The 15,001-nt window shown below is 42.7% G+C and overlaps 1 protein-coding gene and 1 pseudogene across 3 annotated transcripts in view; one reads left to right on the top strand and one right to left on the bottom strand.

The window, feature by feature from the left end:
• Nucleotides 1-15,001, top strand: part of Tek (TEK tyrosine kinase, endothelial) — a 114,341-nt gene that overhangs the window by 55,837 nt on the left and 43,503 nt on the right. For all 3 annotated transcript variants that reach the window (XM_005401151.2, XM_005401150.2, XM_005401149.2), the window contains exons 5-8: nucleotides 5,101-5,232; nucleotides 5,651-5,791; nucleotides 8,872-9,000; nucleotides 11,448-11,599. In XM_005401151.2, the coding sequence (XP_005401208.1) occupies nucleotides 5,101-5,232; nucleotides 5,651-5,791; nucleotides 8,872-9,000; nucleotides 11,448-11,599 (554 nt within the window). The remainder of the gene's footprint in view (nucleotides 1-5,100; nucleotides 5,233-5,650; nucleotides 5,792-8,871; nucleotides 9,001-11,447; nucleotides 11,600-15,001) is intronic.
• LOC106150343 lies at nucleotides 1,912-3,788 on the bottom strand (annotated as a pseudogene).

Below are 15,001 nucleotides of genomic sequence, written 5' to 3'. Positions count from 1 at the left end.
TAGTTTTCATTTTTTGAGGAATCTCCATACTGATTTCCATAGTGGTTGAGCGGGTTTACCTTCCTGCTAGTAATATAGAAGGGTGTGTTCTCCCCCACTGCCCCACTAGCACTTGTTGTTCGACTTTGCATGACAGCCATTCTTTCTGAAGTGATGGGGAGCCACAGGGTTCATTCAGTTTGCGTTTCTCAGATGGCAAGAAATGCGGAGCCTTTTTCATGTATTTATTGACCATTCGTACTTCAGAGAAGTGTCATCATTGCAGTTCCCCATTTTTTGATTGGATCTTTTATTTCAGAGGGTTCAAGTTCTACTTAAATTCTAGCTATCATTCCTCTGTCAGAGGAGTGACTCTCACTTTTTTTTCCATTTTGTAGGTCATCTCTTCACTCTGTTACTTTTTTGCTGTGTAGAAATCTCTTAATTTGATATAATCCCATTTGTTGATTACTGATGTTGTTTCTTTGGAAAATCGAGTTCTGTTCAAAGTCCTTGCCTCCACCTATGGCTTCAAGAGTTTTACCTATTTTATCTTCCAGTGGATTGAGTGTCTGTTTTAATATTTAGATCTTTTCCATTTTGAATTGAGTTTAGTACATGACGAGAGATATTAGTGTAGCTTCAGTCTTCGGCATGTGGACAGTCATTCTGGCAGCACCAGTTGCTGAGCAGGCCGTCTTTACTCCGGTGTATGCTTTTGGCTCCTTTGTCAAAGATCGGGGGCTGAATGTGAATACATTTTTGCTTCTCTATTCTGTTTTCCTCGATTCACATTTATTTTCACGCCAGTATGACACCCTGTTTTATGCTGCTTTTATCGTGCTACTAATATAATATGAAGTTCAGGATTGTGATGCCTCCTTCCCAGAACTGCTTTTGCTATTCTGTGTATTTTCTAGTTCTATATGAATTTTTGGATTCTTTTCTGTAGTTTTGTAAGGAGTGCTGTTAGTATTTTGATTAGGATTGCATTAAATCTATATCTAAGTTTTGAAAATATGGTTATTTTGATGCTATTTGTTCTGCCTATCTAGGAAAAAAGGTGTCTCTGTATTTACTGATACCCTCTTTGATCTCTTTTGCAGAGTACTACAGCTTTTGTTGTAGAGGTATTTTGTTTCCTTGGTTAGGTTAGTTTCTAAGTACTTATGACTTTCCTAATGTCTTTCTTGCTGAGTGCATTGGTCATAAATTTGAACAGTCCTTAAAGAGGAAGGTCATTAAACAAGGAGTATCTGTACTGGCTACAACAGCATCCCAAAGCATGTATCAGTCATGAGCAATAGAACTTGTTTTGACAATTTTGTCCTTAGAAACTGTTCTATACTGCTATTATCAGTCAGTCTGTGTTGAGGAGGGAGGAGAGAGGAGGGAAAGAAAGAGAAAGGAGAAAGGAAGGAACTAAGCAAAAAGAGAGGGAGACAGGAGATGTTAGGAGGTGAAAAATGGGAGGTCAGAATCCAGAGGTATTTTACAGTTGGAGTGAAGGACTAGTGTTGGGTGGGAGAGAATACTGTGGAGGTGGGAGGAGGGATGTGGAGAGCAGGACGTATAATTGGAGATTGAAGGAAGCCATGAGGTGTTGGAACTTGTTAATATATCTCTAGTTAGTTTTGTTAGGATGCTCTAGGCACAGTTCTGTCGAGGGTTACCCCAACATGGCTATGAATGGTACCGTTCAAGAGTGTATATCTATGTATATCTACGAACCATATATCTATATCTGTAGAGGTAGACATAGTGAATGGTGGAGGAGAGGGAAGACAAGGGGAGAGAGAAAACAGGAAGAACAAAGGAAAATGAACAAGGGGAGGGGAAGAAAATAAAGAAGAGGAAAGGAAGACAAATCAGAATAAAGAAAAAAAAACGTAAAAAGAAAAGTAAAAATCATATTGGCAAAAAAGCAAGAACCAAAGAAAGAAAAGAAAAACCCAGAGAGAACCCAGAACAGAAAAACAAACCCAGAACCAAAGAGAACCCCCGTGCAGCACTTACACTAATAGCGCCCGCGTGTACGCGCGGTCCCCGTAGTCTGCTTCCAAGAAGCCACGCCCGAAAGTGGGCCGCGGGACTGCCTGGCTGGCGGTGGTGCGGGCTGGCAGCCTCTCTGGCTCTACCTCTGGCTGCAAGCCATGCGTTCAACTGCACCCCTTTGTCCCTGTCCCAAGACCCAACCACCTCAGTTAATTTGGGAAGAACAGGGTGGGAAGCAGTTTGCCCCATACTCAGTTTTCTGTCTACTTCCACCGGTGGCCTCCTGTCCCTCTCCCCTTGCTGCGGGGCAGATCCTGCGGCCCTCTCTGCACTCTCAGCCCTTCTGTCCGGTGCATCACCGGAAGCCTTTTATCTCCAGGGACTCTGTCTGTTCCTTTGCACTCAGACCTTTATCTGCCTCTGACCCCTGGTTCATGAGCTCCACTTTATTATTATTATTAGTAGTAGTACTAATAGTAGTAGTAGTAATAAAACATTTTATTATAAACTTCTCTAGAGTATAAACTGATTTTGTATCAAGACTCTTTGAAACTTTTAGAACTATATGTAACATAAACTTATTCTTATAATAATATATTCATTTTCTACTTTCCAATTTAGAAAATATACTGCAAGTTAATAAGGGGGGAAAAAAATCTCAACTGCTTTATAGAGAAAATCAATGAGTATAAAAATACCCAACTCAAAGCTAAAACAAATCCAATCAAGAAATAGATTCAGCAAAGCCTATTAATCCTCCAATTTAAAACTATTTCCCAAAGGAAAATAATTCCACCATCATGGCAGTTTCAATAAACCAGAACCACTCTCTTAAAGGGAAGTTATATCAAATGTAAGAAAAATGTAATAATGCTTTTAGAAAATGAGGAGAAGTGTTTTCCACGTTGGAGAGCAAGCATACTAAGTACTTCATGTTCACTTGGCCTTTGTTAGAATTAAACTGCTGTTCACATAAGCGATATGATCATGAATATCATAAAACCAAGCACCAACTATTTTTTTGATTTTAACCTCAGAAAAACCAGCTAAAGAGCTTCAAACTCCGAGGATAGACTGGTCTCAAAGCATTTCTTCCTCTATCCTCTTTCACCTTGTTCCTTTTCTCTTTTCTGTGCTTACGGTTCTCCTTCTTAGAGGCTACAGCTTGGTGTTTTTCTCCTTATGATGCTTAGGCTGTTCAGTACCGCCCTGTACAGGTTCTGTTTCCACGCCTGTTTTCTCTCTCTGGATGCTCACGTGTTCTTCTAAATCCACCTCCTCAAGACTTCTTTTCCTCTTAGGCTTGGGCCGCTCCTCCCTCAGTTTTTCCTTGCCCTCCTCTGGGTGCATTCTTCTTCTCTAATGACCGGCTTGATGGGCGCCAGTCCTGGTTCCCGAGGACAGGTGCTGGGGCCTCCAGAGTCTATGCTGGCTGAACCGTGGTTATACGCTTGCTGGTGGAGTTCAGAGACATGGGTTTTTCCCGAGAAGCAGTCCCTGGGGAACTGACGGTAGCTCAGAGACTCCAGTCTGGGCCTGTTGTGGGGAACTGGGAACCACTGAGGTAACCGGATTTCTGTCTGTGAAGTAGTGTGTGATCTTGGGTAAGTCTGGATGGTTGCAGATGGGAGTCTTTGATCAAGCATTCTATGCCTGGGTCTGGAATCAACTTCTTCCCTGTACCCACAGCTTTCCGAAGAGTCCTCCCTCATCCTCCTGAAACAAGTCTTTGGCTCTAAGGCTCTGGCTTTCTGTACTTTAATATAATCTTCAAGTTCATCTTGAAAAGGATCATTTGACTTTGAAAGCTTCATTAGGTAAACAAAAAGGGATTCTCTTTGTCAGGCTGAGGACTGGCTGGAGAAATCTGATCATATTTATCTAGTACTTGCTTCAGGTTTTCAGCATGAACTACCCCACACAGTGAGACTGTACAGCAATCAGGTAGCTAAAAATCATGATGCAGAGATTATAAAATTTATTTTTGTCCAATATTCTACTCCTTTTCACCTCATAATGTAAAGTCTTTTATTATTCAAACTGTGGCGCTACTCCACAGATGCTTTTGATAAGAAGCACCTGTAAGTTCAGTCTTTCTTCATTCAATTATGGTGTCTTCACTGAGGCAGGGGTGGGATCTACAACTACTGTCCCCCTCCCCACCAGCGCCGCAGCCCCAGGATGGGCGGCCCTGCAGGTGGCGGAAAGGCCGGAACAACCACGGCCGAGCAGCCCGGCAGGCCCGAGCTGCACTTTTCAACAGGTGAAACTTGTGTCCGGGCTCAGCAGAAGGCCTCCTTTGGGCAGTGGGTTTCACGTGCTGGACTGCACGCAGTATTAAATCTTTCTAGTGTGTAGGGAAACAGTAGGGCAGAGCCCACTCCCACTCGGGGCTGCTTCCTTGGGTCTCTTCCCCTCACCCATATCTCTGGCGATGACGTCAGCAGGTCCCTGTAGGTGAGCCGAGTGCCACCCGCAGTCTGCGGTGGTTAGCCTCTCTCTGGCTAGAGTTGGAGCTTCCCCGTGTGGACGCTGGGTGATGGGTGGTGGCGGGTGGGCCATGGGGAAGATGCTCCAGGGACACAGTGCTCCCTGGTGTTTGGGAGGGTGCTGGGGGCGGGGCTGCCTGTTCTGTATTCCTGGCTTTTCCCTTCCGGGGTTGCAGTCCCTGGCTTCCTTAGGGCCCAGACTGACTACAGTTGACTCCCACACTGGGTTTCCTCCTCCCCGTGGGAGGGAGATTGTGCAGGGTACCTATCCCCGGCGTCTGCAGCTCTGCGTCCTCCCCTCCTGCTGTCATAGCCACTCTCAAAATGGCCTTTGCTGGGTGAAGGTTGCACGGTGGGGTGCAGATCTGTTGCCCCCCCTTCCTCTTGTAAACAACCCAGATATTTGGCTGAATCTAGAAAATTCATCTTTCGGGTTAATTTTCTGTATCTGGTGTGACTGCCTCCCGTTTTGGAGCTCCCCAACGCACCTCTAATCAGGCATGTCGGAAAGCTGCCCAAAGCCTGTATTTTATCTTCGTTCACCTGTGTGCGCTAAAGTAACTTTCACGAAACAGGTGCAGGAAAAGTTTGCAGGGTGGACGTGGTCACTCATCCCCACCTGTTCTCCTTACCGCAGGGTGCGAAGCTCGGAAGTGGGGACCTGACTGTCACCGTCTGTGCACCGCTTGCATGAACAACGGCGTCTGCCACGAGGACACTGGGGAATGCATTTGCCCCCCTGGGTTTATGGGAAAGACGTGTGAGAAGGGTGAGTAACGAGTCCTGAGAGTAGGCTGTAGATCGAAAAGCTGGCATGGCTGGATTCAGAGTTTTAAATGTGGACGCAGATGGGAACGGGGGCTCAGTGGCCTGTGTTAGGCCATGTGGTACTTTGTGTGAATTAGAAAAGTTGCCCCTTCCAGAGGGGTTTTCATACACTAAGCTATGACGGCAACAGTGTGAACGTCACTGTCTAGGTTTGCGGAGTGCATAACCTGCAGAGCTGGGAGCAGTACCCCCGACACTCTCGTTTTCTGCAGAATGGACCGTAGTGGCGTTCCCTGCCTGCCCTGCTGCGGCCGAGATTAGTCTGTTCGCTCGCACGGGACAGATTCTTTAAAAGACAAAGCGTGCATTTCAGTGGGTTGCAGTTTGATTCTCAAACAGCTTTTTCTCCCCTCCCAAAGCGTGTGAGCTGCACACATTCGGCAGAACTTGTAAAGAAAGCTGTGCTGGGCCAAACGGATGCGAGTCTTACGTGTTCTGTCTCCCAGACCCTTACGGCTGCTCCTGTGCCACAGGCTGGAAGGGGCTGCAGTGCAATGAAGGTAGGCACGGACCGTCCCGAGGGGGCAGAGTTCCCGCGGGCGTGAGGAGGTGCTGTTGGGGGAATCGCACACGAGGGTGCGGCTGGACTGCTCAGGCACCTGCCCGATGCTGGGCTGCAGTGTTTTACATTGCAGATGACTTCACCTGAGGAAATCCCACTTTCCCACCGAGTTTCTGGGCCTTTCAGAAAGTGTTGCTTTTGCCTCGTCCCCTGGGGACGTTCTGACGTGCTGGTCTGGAGTGCGCCTCATTCTGCATTTGCAGCAAGCGCCGAGGTTCTGTCGTTCTGTTTTCACGCTGTGCTTGGCATAGGAAGATCGTGGAAGACTTTCTTTCTAGTGGGCCATAGGTCAGACACAGACAGGACTCGAGGTTTGAAAATGTAAAAGTTAAACTCTATCAGTGTGGATTTTACTCCAACAATACATGATGACAGTACCACCCTCAAGCTAGTTGGCATTCACATGTTATCTCTGTGTGTGTATGTTTGTGTTAAGATCTCTCTTTGTAAATTTCAATACAAACTTACTTATTCTTCAGTTTTCAGTTGTTTGAAATGGGGTCTTGCTAGGTGGTTTGAACAGGGCTTGAGCTCACTATTTAACCCAGGGGTCCTTGAACTTGGGGTGATCCTCCTGCCGCAGCCTCCTGAGCACTGGGATTACAGGTATGCACCCCCATGCCCAGTTTATGAAACAGTAATTTTAACTATAGTTCCCATGGTGTGCATCTCCAGAACTTACTGAAGCACAGTACACTTTGACCAGCATCTCCTCATTTTCCTCACCCTCCAGCCTCTGGAAACCACTATTCCCTGCTCCTATGAGCTCCAGTCTTTTAGATTACACATGTAAGTGAGATCATACAGTATTTGCCTTCTGCGCATGGTTTACTTCACTTTGACAGTGTCCTCCAGATTCAGTCGTGTCATGGAAGATGAGAGGTGTCAGCAGTGTGAATATCACCCTCTAGATTTCCTTCCTGTTGAAGGCTGGATAGTAATCCATTGTGTGTACGTGTATTCATCTATCTGCATCACATTTTCTTCCTTTGGTCTGCACTTAGTTGTTACTGGTAATGTGTCTTCAGTACATAATAATTGTGTTCATCATGGGGAGTTCATACATGTGCATAATACATCTGAATTATTTTTACTTTCCTATTCTTTCCCACCTTCTATCTCTTCATTTTTTTCCTATTTGCAAAAGCTCTTTCTCTGTTTCCTTTTATATTTTAATTTGATCTTGAAATTGTTGTTATAGTAGTTCTACAGTTTTAGGTCTTTGTCTTGGTTATTTTGTTGTTGTTGTTGAGACAAAATATCTAATGCCTAAAATGAAGGAAGGAAAGTTTATTTAGCTTATAGTTTGTGGAGGTTTTAGTCTATATTTAGCTGGCTCCAAGGCAGAGTGGCACATGGCAGGGGGCAACAGCTTATGGCAGCGGAAGACAGTAAAAGCAACAAGAGCACAAGGGAGGAGTGGCAGAGAAGAGTAAGCCTCTTTTTTTAAATATTGTAAGCAGGCTATCCCTACCCAGGGGGCGTGTAGCACTCACATAATCTCCATGCCCTCCTCCTGCATGGGCTCAGGATGAATATGAAGTAAGTTGTGTATGGTGTGAGAGGACCCTCTAATTTTATTCAGTTATTTTACCCCTGTTATCAATGTGATCATCCTTTCTTCATTGTGTGTTCTTGGTAACTAACTGAATCAATGGACAGTAGATACACAGATTTATTTCTGGGTTCTCCATTACATTGGTCTATATGTCTGTTTTCAGTGCTAATACCATGATATTTTGATTGCTATAGCTTTGTATGATATTTTTAAATAAGGTTGTGTGAGATCTTGAGCTTTGTTTTTCTTGCTCAATATTTATTTGATTATTCTGGACCCTTTTGTTTCCATATGAAAGTGAAATTTACTTTTTCCATTTCTGTGAAAAGTTCTCCTTTAGAATTTTGATAGGGATTGCCTTGAATGACTTAGTTGTGATAGATACTAAGAGTCGAGATTGCAATTTGGCCAGGTGAGTCAGTTATGCACTTGAAGGAAATTGCCAGAGCCCCAGTGGACAAGCTTTTGCTTCAGTTTGGGTAAAAAATTTTATTAATGTTACAATTGACCAAAACAATAAATGCTCCTAGTCCACAGAATCCACTTACCATCTACCAAATTCAAGAAGTGTCTAAGAAGTCCAGTGAGCTGCAGAAAGGAAGGGCTGGTTCCACTCTGTCCTCACAGGAGCTTGTGGGACATAGAAGCACTCGCGGGGAGGAGGGGACTGAATGCACTGCTAGGAAGTAAACACGCATGCAGAGACTATTTAAATAGTCTTATTCTTAGTTTTTAGTAGTGTGGCTACGTTGTGTCTAGGCAAAATTTTCTTTATGTTTATCATTGGAGTTTACTGACTTATATTACATGTGTAAATGTCAAAAAATTGGGAGAAGCTAAATCATTATTTCTTTACATGTTTGTTACCCTCCACCCTGCTCCTTCTTGAACCTCCAAATACATGCGTATTAGACCTTATGATGGTGACTCATAAATTCCCTCAGACTCACTCACCCACAACTCTGACTCCAGCATCAGGTCAAACTCAGTCCAATTGTTTTACCTTTAGCTGGGCTGTTTTGAATCTTCATTGAGTATGTGTGGTTCAAAGCCAAAAATCCGAGTCTTTCTCTCTCTGATCTGTTCTTGATTTTTCTCTCTCACCTTCCGGTGACTTTGTGGGTACACACTCCGGGCCCCGACTTAACACGCAAACAAGACTACTGGTTTTCTTTGGAGGTCTAGTCTCCTCACACGGTGCCAACTGTAGCCAAGAATTAAGTGAAAAGCTGAAACATGAGAAGCACACTATTCCAATCTTTCAAATTTCACCTCCCTTCTAGAAGCTGAGGCAGGACTCCTCAGTCCTGTAAGTCCATGGTAATGCAGATAAATCATACACTACTTTATAGGAATCAACAAAATTGACAGCTTGGGGGCAAAAATAAAACTAACGATCTCTGGTCTTAGTTTTCTCCCTCCCCTTCTATTAACACAGGCTGTGGTGTCTTTGTTTCCAGAATGTCTCCCTGGTTATTACGGACCCGACTGTAAGCTTAGGTGCCATTGCACCAACGGCGAGACTTGCGATCGGTTCCAAGGATGCCTCTGCTCTCGAGGACGGCAAGGCCTCCAGTGTGAGAGAGAAGGTAAAGCAAGGTAACACTGTACTCAGGGTTATGTTCCGCATGCCTGGACAGGCTTCACTGGTGCAATTCTTCGCACATACCGTAAAGTCTTCGAGCCACTGTTCCTCTCCGGGATTTGGGAGGAATTTACCCCTGCTCTTCAAAACAGCATTCTAACCCTTTTCTGTAGTAGGCCTTCATCCCAGCCTTACTTCTCTTCCCACTAGGAATAAGCCCTGTGCTCTTTGTAGCACAGTAAGGGGTGACTGGCCAACCAAGAGCTTCCCCCACTCTCCCTTCTCTAGCGCCAGCGTTTTCCTTGGCTGGGAAAGAGTTACTCTGCAGCGATCTGGACAAAAGATGTTTTCAGAAAGAGCAAGAATGAAACAAAGAGAAAAGATTACACTCACCGTGAAATTTTAAATAATTTTGGTTCAAAACTCACAGACCACATCCAACCCACCATCTTTTCTAAAGAAACAGCTTTGAGATATAATTTTATAGCATAATGATCACCTTTTTATAATGTATTAACTCAGTAACTTTTAGTTTGTTTACAGAATTGTGCAATCATTACCATAATATAATTTTAGATCATTTTCGTCATACTAAAAGAAACATTGTACCCATTAGAGAGAACTATTAATTTACTTTCTGTCTGTGTGGATTTGCCTAAGCTTGATGTTTTTATACTATAAATACCCTGTAAATGGGATCATACAATTTATGGTCATTTGTAGCTTGCTTCTTTCACTGTCCCATACCTTTCTGAGGTTTATTTATATTGTTGCATGTGTCAACATTCTTTTTCATTGTCTGCCGTCTCTCTCTCTTTTTTTTTTTTTTTGGTTTTTGGTTTTTCTCCAGTACCGGGAACCGAACTCACGACCTTGCGCTTGCCAGGCAGGCGCTTTTGCTGCTGAGCTAAATCCCCAGCCCCTGTCTGCTGTCTGTTACTATCCGGCACAGTTTTATTTTACTGGTGCACAGCTGCACTTGATACATAGCCATTATCTGCTCCTGCGCTTCAAGGGCCACACTGCGTGGTTACCACAGAGAGCATGGCTTGCAAAGATGAAAATATTTGCTTTCTTTACAAAAAAAAGTGCTAATCCATGTCTAAAATTGGAGTTCTTAAAGCAGCATATTAAAAGGAGCATGCTTGTATGAATTTTCAAATCAATTTGTGAAATCTACAATCAGAATAAGGCAGCTATAGTCTTTTCTCTGTTAGTTTTTGAAATCAGGACAAATATGTATGTGCACCGGAGGAGGGGCAGGTACCAGCAATTGTTTTCTTAAGCTTTTCAGCATTATGATTTTTCCTCTTTCCCCAAGACTGGACTTGGTTAAAGTGCAGGAATAGGAAGTGGCTAGGCAGGGAAGGAAAGGCCTTGGGGCTACAGGGGCAGGGGTGCATTGAAAACGGCAACTAATCAATTTAAGGATGTGAATTTTGTGCTTCACCCCTTCTTTCCTTTTCTAAAACCAATGCTGAAAAAGGTATTCAGTGTGGTGGGGAGAACCTGAGATAGCACGGTGTGTCTAGGCCTGCGCTTTCAGAGCAAAGCTCCTTTCCACTATTCTGGTCTCTCCTCCATCCAGCTTCAGAAAATACAAAGCAACAATTAAGGAAGAGGTGTCTTAAAAATGCTGGAGCACTTTTCAGTTGCTGTTTGAATAACTGCTAGGGCTGAAAAAGTTGGTGAGTTTTCTCTCCAGGTCTACAGATATCTCAAGGAGTCACCTTTGTAATTGTTAGGCCTTTTCTCCTGCTGCTTCACACTCCTTTTCCCCATTTTATTTTAGGCCTGAGAAATAGGATATCTGTATCAAATATCAATATTGATGTATTTATCTCGATCCTACCTTTTCCCACCATCAGAATGCAAAGGTGCATAAGTTACTGCAGCTCTTAGAGCATCTCTGCCAGCTACATATTTCACAAAATATTGGACACTTTTTGCCCATTACTTCAGTTTGTTTTGCGTTGCTGTAATAAAATACCTGAGACTGTGTACTGCATAAAGAGATTTACTGGCTCATAGTTTTGGGGCTGAAATTCTCAGATCAGGTGGCCAAGTCTGTGTCCTCTGGTAAGCCTGTGTTCTCTGTTTTGTTTTTGTGATAATACTCTTACCAAAAGCTAGATGGGAACTGAACAGCGGATCTGAGTGGTAGGTGGCCATGATAATTATTTCTAACATTGAGTCTTCTTTTTAGGTCTGCTGGCAAGAGCATGGACTTTAGATTCATAGATACCTGAGCTTGATTCTAGGCTCTGAGCCTCAGTCTCCTCATCTAGAAAGTGGAGACCACAATAGCATCCATGTCATAAGTTTATTGTGTGATGATAAAACAAAAGATCTGCAAAGTTCTTATATTGTGCATGACTTGTTAAAGTAGCTGTTTTTGTTGTTGCTGCTATACTGATGATTAGACTTCATGGTGATGTGCTCTTCATTCAGGCAGGCCCAGGATGACTCCAGAGATAAAGGACTTACCAGATCACATAGAAGTAAATATTGGCAAATTTAACCCCATGTGTAAAGCCTCTGGCTGGCCGCTACCTGCTAATGAAGAAATGACCCTGGTGAAGCCGGATGGGACAGTGCTGCCAGTAAGAGCCGTTCTTTATCCACCTTGCTGACACTGGGAGGTGCTTTCAGTGCAGTACTCACCTTAGTAAAGGCCAGCTTTCACTCAGGACCTTGTACTCTCCTTGGTCAGTACATTGTTAGCTTTGTAAAAGTGCCATTTTCCAGGGAATGCAGGACAGACTCACTGCAGCCTAATTTCCTCTGCATGGCCGGTGTGCGAGTGAAGGCTGGCAGTTCACCAGCCCAGCGGAGCTGACGGAGTCATCCTTGGCACGCATCCTGCAGATCGGCGCGGATGCATGTGCAGGCTGTGAGAGGCTCCGCCGTATCAATATCCTCATGTCCCTGACTCCTCGTGTCAGGAAGAGTAAGGACGGGTGGTGAGACCCACGAACCAGCAGGGCTTTCACGTGCTCCCAGGATGTGGCGTGTCTGATGACGGGTCCACTCCGCTCTTGCTCTTTGGAGCACCATTTAAGGGAGTGTGTACAGAAGAGGAGAGTTCAGCATGGTCTACTCGACTCCACACAGAAAGTCCTATGTCTGCTCCCTGCACCGCCAGCGCAGAATCCCTTTGATCTCAGTGTGTTGCTCGCTTCCCTGCTCACCCTCCCTTTGCACGCATAGCTGGCATCACCACTCATTAGGGCCGCACTGCACAAGTTCCTTTTTTCCTAGACAGGACTGAACTACCCCCCGATATGCTTCCCTTCTCTCTCCCAGCTATTCCGAATGCAAGAGATAGGAGACACTCTAAAAGTTCCCACGTTATAAGTCACCCTAAGGAAGTTCGTGTGTATTTTCTTATCTATAGATTTTGAAATACATAGTTATCCTTTTTTCTCACAGATGGCTGAGAATCAGATTGACCAAAGACAACTTGAGTGACCTTTCATAGCAGGGTATTTAGAATATGTCCTAGTGTCCACGTATCAAATTTTCCCAGTTCCACTTGGTGCATTACGTAGAAAAAGCCAAATGAGTTTTCAAAACTCTTGCTAGCTTTTCCATGAATTAGTGTAAGTAATGGCTACTATTTACTAAGGGTCAGCCACACTATTCTTAGCTTCTTTTTTGAGGATTTATTTTCATTTTTAAAATTTTGACTGATACATAAAGTTGCATATGCGGCTGGGGTTCTTTGCAATGCTTTGATTCATGTGCACATTGTGTGATGTTCAAATCAGGTGGACATATCTATGTCCTCAGGCACTTGCCATGTCTTTATGATAAAAACATTCAAAGTCATTTCTTCTACTTTTAAAAATATACGTAGAACATTGTAACTAGGTATAGTCACTGGACTGTGCAACAGAACTCCAAAACATTTTTCTTCTGATTATAACTTATTACCGGTTGATTAACCTCCACTCGTCCCTCCCAACTCCCTATTCTCCCCTGCTTCCAGTCATTGTTCTTTTAATTTCCATGAGACAACCTATTTCATATTCTACATCTGAGGGAGATCATGTGGTACTTGGTTTTTTGTGCATGCATTAATTTTGGTTAGTATGATGAGCTCTATTTCCATTTAGGTTATTACAAACAATAAGACTCCTGTTATTTTTTGTGACTATATTTGTACTATAGTTTCTTTATTTATCAATTGATGGACACTGGTTGTTTGCATTCACTGTTGTGAATAGAGCTCCAATAAACACAGGAGTGTAGCTTGATACTGATTTCATTTCTTTTGGACATATACCCAGCAATGGGTTTCCAGGATCATATGATAGTTTTGTTTTTTTTATTTTTTTGAGAAAGTTACATGCTATTTTTCTACAGTGACTGTACTAATTTACATTCCCACCAGTGTTCAAGAGCTTCTTTTTTCTCTACATCCTTGCTAGCTGTTGTCTGTTCCTTATGAAAATAGATATTCTAACAACAGTGTGGTGATATTTCATTGTGATTTTGGTTTATATTTCTCTGATGAAATATTGTCACGTACCTGTTGGCCACTTGTGTGCTGTCCTTTGAGAGCTGTCTATGGCTCACTGCTAACCTCTTGTCAGATGTATGGTTCATGCATATTTTCTACCATTTTGTAGATTATCTCTTCGTTCTGACGGTTGTTTCCTTTGCTGTATAGAAATTATCTAGTGTGGGGTAACCCCATGTGTCTATTTTTGTTCAGGTTTTGTATTTCACGATTTAACTTTGATAAGGTACACGTTCACTTCTTCTAGGTTATCAATCTCTGTGGGTATATAGATGTTCTTAATAGTCTCATGGGCTTTTTTTGCAATTATGTAATACCAGTTGTAATGTTTCCTTTCTTCATCTTTGTGTTTGAGACTTTTTCTTAGTCAAGCTCAAGTGTTTGTCACTTTTAGAAAACTTCAAAAAGCAGTGCTTTGTTTTATTGATTTTTCATATTTTTCAGCATTTGTTTTATTTATTCTGATCTGTATTGTTTCTTTGCTCATTCCAATTTTGGATTTAGTTTGTGGTTGTTTTTCATGCACAGCGATGGGTTGTTTATCCAACATTTTTTTTACTTTTTGTCATAGGCTTTGATCACTATGAACTTCCCTCTTAGCACTGCTTTATCTTCAAGTGCTGATTCATTGTTTCCATTTGTTTCAAGAAAAATTTTAATTGACTTTGTAATTTTTCCCTGACTTTTTTAGGAGTAAGTTGTTTAATTTCCATGGAATTATATAGTTTCCAGAGTCTTTCTTGCCGATTATTTCTAGTTTTACTGCACTGTGGTTGGAAGTGATACTTGTGTGTGTGTTGGGATTTGTTTTGTGGCCTAGCACATGATTTATTCTGGCAAACGTTGCATGATGTGTCGGGAGCAATGCGTATTTTACATCTGTTAGGTGGAATGTTCTATTGATGTCTATCAGATCCATTTTGCCTACAGTGTAGTTGAATTGTGGTATTTCTTCATTGATTGTTGCAGAAGGAGGGTGGGCTGGGGTATCTGTCCTTGCTGAAAGTTCCCTATTATTGTATCAGAGTCTACTTCTCCCTTTAGCTTTATTAATACTTGCTTTATATATCATATACTGAGTATACACACTCCAATACTGAGTATACACACTCACATTTGCAAGTGTAATTCTCTCTTGCTAAATTAATCCCTTTATATTGTAATTTGTCTCCTTTTACTGCTTTAGATTTAAAGTCTATTTTATCTGCTATAAGCATGCCCTGTGAGGTTTTTGTTAAATGAGGTGAACTTGGACACCCTTAAGTATTCGTTTCTTAATCTTCTCTTTATGTTTCACTCTTGAAAGCTTGAGCATATTATGTCTTTGAATGGAATTGGTTGATTTAAATCTGACTGGTGATCTTTGACTTTCCTGTACCTGAAAAATTTTACCCTTCTCTAGGTCTGGGAAATTTTCTGTTATTATTGAATAACACTGAATAAGGTTTATAACCTTCTGGGGCTGGGGATTTAGCTCAGC

The sequence above is a fragment of the Chinchilla lanigera genome, unplaced genomic scaffold (genome assembly GCF_000276665.1).
Source record: "Chinchilla lanigera isolate Chin_1 unplaced genomic scaffold, ChiLan1.0 scaffold00071, whole genome shotgun sequence".
In the NCBI taxonomy this organism is placed as follows: domain Eukaryota; kingdom Metazoa; phylum Chordata; class Mammalia; order Rodentia; family Chinchillidae; genus Chinchilla; species Chinchilla lanigera.
Note: the sequence above shows the minus strand (reverse complement) of the source record. Positions and strands in the feature narration are given on the sequence as shown.